This window comes from Copidosoma floridanum, unplaced genomic scaffold, assembly GCF_036245765.1.
Source record: "Copidosoma floridanum isolate Cflo_tuat_1 unplaced genomic scaffold, Cflo_Japanese_pri ptg000021l, whole genome shotgun sequence".
NCBI lineage: Eukaryota > Metazoa > Arthropoda > Insecta > Hymenoptera > Encyrtidae > Copidosoma > Copidosoma floridanum.
The window spans coordinates 32,729,410-32,736,595 of record NW_028321898.1 but is presented as its reverse complement, the minus strand read 5'-3'; the positions used below and the strand labels follow the sequence as shown (position 1 = coordinate 32,736,595).

The following is a 7,186-nucleotide window of genomic DNA, read 5'->3' as shown; positions in this document are numbered from 1 at the left end:
AGAACAATTTTTGGAAATTCTCTAGTGGAAACGACGTCACATAAACGTTAAAAAGAAAAAAAAAAATTATACCTATATAGACGAATTTGAAGGGAAAATTATAAATTATAGGGGATGATTTGCAGTTTACATTTTCACGCTCCTCTACTTGCCGTGTAAAATTATTAATTTTTCTATTTATTTTCACGTGTAAAATGGACGAGTCAAACTTGGGGGGCGAAGGAAGAGCACGCGTCCAAATCGGAGAGGAGGAACATTGGAGCTTTTTCCATTTTTAGTCGAGAGCTGATGCGCCTAATTGGTCAATTACGCTCATTACCGACTCTATACGGTTACTACGCGTAGATATACGTACCCATACAGGTATAGATAGACAGGATAGGAGCACAACGGTGGCTAGAGCCCGATTAAATCGCTGTTCCTCCGCCCCCTCGACCCTCACCGCGACACACGTATATATATATTACACAGCGCGACAGCAAGGCTGGGGAGGGCGGCTCGCAGCAGAATTTGCATTCGAGCCCCTATCCCGCTCCTCCCCGCCAGCGCGGAAAAAATAATCGACCGGCCGTGCGGGTTCCCCCTCGCGCGAGCCCCGCCCAGCCGAAGCCCCGCCTCCTCGCGGCTCTCTCGCTCCGAGTGCGGGCCCCCCTCTCCCGGAGCTCCGCCACTCGAGCCGCCGCTCTCCGAGTCACGGAGCTGACGGAAACTAGTCCCCGTCAGTCCACCCGAGGAGCTCGACCCGCAAACACAACGTCGCGCTCAATCTCGTTCTTTTTTTTGTTTTTCGTCCGCATTCTCGCTACACCCACGCTCTTTGTTATTGTTGTCGTTGTTGTTATTGTTGTTTTTGTTGATGTTGTTAGTGCCCCGTGCTTATCAATAGATAAAAATAAGGGACCAAAGTGCGCGACACAGCCCACAACATGGAGGCATAGCGACAGACGGCTATTCTAATAACATACACGTGGAACAACAGTTTAGTTGGCTGCCAATTAAGTCGGAGTATAAAGTAAAGTAACAAAGGAAAAGAAAAGAAAAGAAAAAAGAAGAAACAGCTGTGGGACATAATGACCGTGCTAAGGATGAGTTCGCCCGAGCACCAGCAGGCCTCCTCGCCGACGACGACGAGTCCCACGGCGGCCCGGCCGGCGTCCCAGCGGCTGAGCTTCTCCGTGGCCGCGCTGCTCGCCGACGACAAGAAGCTCAGCAGCAGGAGCAACAGCAGCAGCAGCGGCGCCGACCGAACGACCCCACCGACGACGGACTGCCCGACGGATCTGTCGCGCCACCACCTCCACCAGCACCAACAGTTCACCGCCTTCTGCCCAAAGTCACCCGCGAGCTCGTCTCAGGAGGACGACGCGGACGAGGCCGGCAGTCTCGTCGATGTCGAGGAACTGCAGGAGTCGAGTCCCACCCCCGTCCGGCCCACCCCGGGTTACGTGGCCGGTTTCTCCGCTCTCACGGGCCTACCGGGGATGCCCTCGGCGGCGGCGGCGGCGGCTGCCGCGGGGATACACCCGGCCCTCTGGGCTGGACACCAGAACGCCGTCGCTGCGGCCGCGGCTGCTGCGGCTGCCCAGGCTGGCTTCTTCCCGTCGCACTTTACCCATCACGCCCCGCTCAACGGTGTGTACGCTTTTATATTTTTTCATCACCATTCATTACTAAGTTTACTTACTCTGCTCTGTCCACCCAACTATTTTCTTATTACTAACTAAGTATTGTACTTGCTGTGTGTTTTTTCTCTCGCGTGCGCACGTTCGCGAAACCCGAGTCAATATTGTACACTCTTTGGGAATATACCGTTTCTTTTGTTTTTCGAGCTCTCCTCTTTTCGGCCTTGTTTCAATATTTCTTGGGCAAACAGTCGCCCAGCGTGTTGAAGTCGAAGATGAGTTTTACAAATTTCAAAAAACAACATAGTTCCTTTCGACGTGACAAACGAAATGGGAGTGCCTCGTTGGGTTTACGGGTTTTTTTTGTTGCTGTTCAAACACAATTTTAGTCTCAAAACGTTAAAACAGGTGATGTAGAGACGCGTTTCGTGCCAAGTACGCTTTTTTCAATGATTAGCACTTTTTCTCTCATGTTATCTGTGTTGTGTTTTTTGTAGGTACGATTAGCGATTAAAAACATTTTTTATGTATTCCATAACATTTCTCTCGTAATTATAATGAAATGAATAAAGAAATTAAAAAAACGACGTTCGTGGTCAACGTAATCGCGTTTGTAGCGGGAGTAGTTATGCTCGCCGTCGGACAACTGCGGACAGCGGGACACCTGCTCGCGAGTATTTTGCCGAGCAGTGAGCAATTTTTAACCAATTTCTTCGAAACGGGTCCGTAATAATACCGCGGGCCGATTTTTTTCATCGTACTATTATAAATCACAAAAGTAAGGGAGGTTTCTCGTATCATACGCATAGAAAAAGGCAAAGGAGAAGAAGAAGAAGAAGGTGTTTGCACGCAGGGGCGCAGTAAACACATAGAATATTATGTATGTATAGACACGAGGGGGGGGGTGGTATATTCACTCGAAGCGCTACCTTTTCAGGAGCTCCCCCTTGAAAGTTTAACGCGCTCTTTCATCTTTATTTCCGAAAGTGGCTTTTTATGGCTCGAAGAACCCTTCGAGGCTCAAGAGAGATAGATACATGTACGGTCCTCCTCCACGCGGCTACCTATTTATTATTACGGTGCTTATACAGTAGATATAACATAACACAGCGCACCAAGTAACGTTGAGATTTATTGTTAAATAAATTGGCCTTTTCTTCGCTCGTATTGCGTACCATTACGCGTATAGGTATAGACAATCCGTAATAACGGACACGAATGTCATGGAGTAACCGAGAGCAAAAAAATGGGGGGGGGAGAGAGAAAAAGTGTCTCCTCTTTGATTTGGGAAAGATAGAGTGGATACGTATAATGTGGGGGCCCGCTACCATAGCCGGCCATTACGCAAGAGGGGGAAAGGGGCCCAAAAACGGTCGAAAGAGGCAATGCGGTAAGAAGGAGCGCTACTTATATATATATATATATATATATATATATATATATATATATATATATATATATATATATATATATATATATATATATATATATATATAGGGTAAAAGCCACACAGAAACGGCAGCTCAGAGAGAGAGAGAGAGACGCGCGGCGAGAGGACCGATGATCATCTAGTCCTTCGTGGAAGGCAAGTTAGTTATCTCGGCGAAATCAGCTAATTATTTCGAATGCATTCCCGATCGAAGTCGGATTAAAATCCGTCCCCGCGCGCCGCACGGCCGAAAAGGCCGCTACTTGTGGCTCGTCTCTCCGCTGCCTGCCGGCCGTGTGTGCAGGTATAGCAGCTCACGAGAGAGATTCCGAAAGCCGAGACTAATTGGACCCTTAGCTGCACTCGGAGAGGAGCCAACCAGCCAGCCAGTCCGAGATACAAAGGACGTGCGCGAAGCGACACACACACACACGCGCGCGCGAATGGATTCCCGTGTACCTATATATAAATATATACATTTGTGTGTGCGTGTATATATATATAAATACCGAGCGCGTACGGATAATGCGACACAGAGCCTGCAGTGTGCAGAGGACGGGAATCGAAGTATATAGGGACGAAGAGGCGAATTTGAAATTCAGAGAGGCACACGGGCGCAGATTGCCGGCGATTTCCTCTCCGCGGCAACGGCAACAAATCTGTCAATTGTCTCGAGACAAATCTCGCTAAGCGCTCCCTATACAGTACAAAATATACCTATACTTATTTGCTCCTTTCGCGTATATACACGTACACCCCGAATGGCTGTTACTTCGGACTCGATGCCCATTATAATATATATACCTAGAGTATCGGTACATCATTAAGTGATGCAGGGGAAAGCAGAATAAGCGTGGCGCAGCTGCGGGGCCATTAATTGACACCCGCGCGAGAGACAATTTTTATTTCGGGCGAGAATTGAAACGGGAGCCACTCGGAGATAAGGAGGAGGGGGGGTGCCCCAACCGCCAGCGTTGCGTGCGTGAGTCATATTTTACCGTAGGAAGAAGTAACACGTGTCCTCTTGTCAGCCGCGCAGTAAACATCGGCGGCGACAACGCAACAGCTGATTTACTTACGCTACGATGTAGGTACAAGCACTTGAAGGCCATTACAGAGTGCGACGATATTTATATATATGTACATCATTAATTTTGCTCCCGGGTGGAAATATAAAAGTTAGGTATTTCGTTGTGCACCTTGACTCGGATCGAAAGGGTATATAGGGCCCGATCATCCGGAAAACAACTTGCGGTCTCGATTTATTGATCCCCTGCACCTGCCCAGCTCACAGCTGCGGATTTTTTCTCTCCCCCGATGCAGCGACTGCAAACAATCCAGGCTAATGGAAAAAACAACATTCCTTTTCTGTTTGCAGAGAACGGGGAGCCCGCCAAGCTCAAGTGCAACCTGAGGAAGCACAAGCCCAACAGGAAGCCGAGGACGCCCTTCACGACGCAGCAGTTGGTCGCCCTGGAGAAGAAGTTTCGGGAGCGGCAGTACCTGAGCGTCGCCGAGAGGGCCGAGTTCTCCTCGTCGCTCCACCTCACCGAGACACAGGTACGTCGCTCGAGCCCCGAGCGTATAACCGGAACGATCTAACGGCAGCCTCGTTTTTCCCCGCAGGTGAAGATTTGGTTCCAGAACCGGCGAGCCAAGGCGAAACGGCTGCAAGAGGCCGAGATCGAGAAGTTGCGGATGAACGCGGTCAGGCAGCACCACTCGGCCCTGTACGGCGCCCATCCGGGCCTGCTCGCCTCCGCTGCGCTCTACCCCATGGGCATGCTGGCGCATCCGGGGCTACAGGCGGCGCCTCACCACCCCGGCCAACGGCCCGTACAACAACAGCACCAACATCCGCCCGCCCGCGACTAAACGGCCCGGCTCATCGGTGCGCCCAGCCCCTCGTAAAAGACTGTTTCGTCTCCGATATATTTTATCCCGGGATCCTGTTCCTCGTTATATAATTGTACATACTACACGATATTTTTGTAAATACGTCTCTGCGACTCCTAATAGCTCCTAGTGCGACTCCTACTACAATTTATTATTGTTACTCATGCTGTACCATTTAATGTCACTCGACTTGGATATTCTCATCATACGATCATTTTTTAATATTACCATGATTATTGTCGCTACCGCATCGCACGCGTCACCCCTCAACTTGTACATAATATAATTATACATGTATATTGTATTATTGGTAATAATGCATATGACAACGTAGTATATAATATGTAAATGTCCTTTATTGTTGAGATCCTCGATACATGATGATGGTGACTGAGAATTGTGTCGGTGCGACAAAGCTCGACGGTATAGGGCTACCTCCCACATCATCAACCCCACATTGTGTGACGCTCCCTCCCCCTCGTTTTTGTATAAATGTGTAAACAGCGCATAGTCAGTAGAAAGAGTATTTAATATTAATAATATTATTAATGATAGTAATTATAATAATAATAATAACAATAACAATAATAATAATAAAAAGAAAGAAATCTTACCAATTACTCGCATGTCGGTTCTTCTTTATTTTTTCCTCCTCCTCCTCCTCCTCTTCCACACTCGCAAAGAAATACTCATACTGGGGAAAACTGAAAAAAAAAGAAAGAAAAAAACCTTAACAACAATAATGAATGGGCGAAACGGGAAGCTGATGAAAGAAACGGCGCGTGGCGCAACGTCGGACAATTCATCGAATTGATTATATATACACATACACCGCGTTATCGGGACGCACGAAAATGAAAATAAATATAAATGTGAGATTTATTATCGATAGCGACTGTGTAATGTACGGAAGGGAGCTGCCGACAGCGAAGCTCAAACCCGATGGGCAATAGAGATAGAGGCGAGTGTTTTTCGATGGCCCGAAGAAAAAAAAAAAAAAAAAAAGAAAAAAAAAAGAGATTATCTTGTATAGAAAATCGGTGGTGAGTTTTTGGTATGTATACGTATTGTGAGCCGAGGATGTGGCTGGCCGATCTTGCCGGCTGTTGAAGCAGATTTCGGCTGACGATTGCGGATTAGCGGAAGAACGGAGAGAGGCCTTTGTGTGTGTGGGGGGGGAGGGAGGGTTGTATACTTATACGTACAAATGCGCAGGATAAATTAGCCGGGGCAATTAGTTTCGGTATCGGCCGAAACCGGGCGGTTGGCGCCACCATCTTGATTAGACAGAGATGAGGTATCCGCGAGGACCCTGCAAGGCTGTGCATGGTGCATATATATATAAGCCACTCTGCGAAAGCGGAGGAAGAAGCACACAAAAAGAAGAAGAAAAAAAAGAGTGTGCGCGAGAGATATATATATATTCTCCGCAGCGCTCAAGAAGGGGGGGGGACACACAGAGTACGGCACTGTTTGAGGCAAAAGGCCGTGGCTACCGAGCTGCGCCACGACAGGCTAATTAGCGATGCTCAGCGCGATACCGCTCGCTCTCCTCATCCACAGTCTGGCTGCACGCGCGCTAATAGTACCAGGCATAAATATGTCCAACTTTTTCGTCAGTAGGTATATATAGGTAAAAGGTGCCTCTGCCAAAAACCAGCCCTCCTCCTCCCTGCAAGCTCGGTACCTTTTTTTTTTTTTCTTTTGATTCCCCCCCCCCCCCTAGCCCATCTGTTCTTACTGCGATCCACGCGCGTATATACCTTTTTTACGCATAGTAATAAAGCCGCATCTTTCCGGTCTCCCGATGTACGTGAACGGCAGCCCCCTTGGGTCTTTGCACACGCGACCGCCCTGAATTTCGTTTACGTAATTGATCATTCGCTGTACCCGGTGCTTGTTAGCGGAACCGAGTCGTCCCCATAATTGACACGTTGATTAACATTTCTCCTCTCTTTGACTCCCTCGAGCGCTGATGACGATTCGCTAAATAATTAAACGGCGCGCGCCCCATCGGCTCGGAGCTTTGTTTACAACTCCTCGGGAACAATTCCTATGTATATATATATATACACATTGCGCGTGTGTGCGGTGTGACGCTCTAACGTTGCGAAACAACGGATGCGGTCACTTCTCTCCTCTCTCGGTTTGATTGACGCGGCAGTGCGTTACTTCGTCCATTCAGGGTTAAAGTATACGCACGTACAAGTATCGGTGTATACCTACAACGTGAATCCAT

At 48.3% G+C, this 7,186-nt stretch overlaps 1 protein-coding gene across 1 annotated transcript; it reads left to right on the top strand.

The window, feature by feature from the left end:
• The first annotated feature begins 723 nt into the window (after positions 1-723).
• On the top strand, positions 724-5,466 carry LOC106643013 (uncharacterized). Its single transcript, XM_014357966.2, has 3 exons — positions 724-1,632; positions 4,430-4,611; positions 4,678-5,466. Exons 1-3 carry the CDS (start codon positions 1,071-1,073, stop codon positions 4,924-4,926), a joined length of 993 nt encoding a protein of 330 aa, XP_014213452.1. The 5' UTR covers positions 724-1,070; the 3' UTR covers positions 4,927-5,466.
• The last annotated feature ends 1,720 nt before the right edge of the window (positions 5,467-7,186 follow it).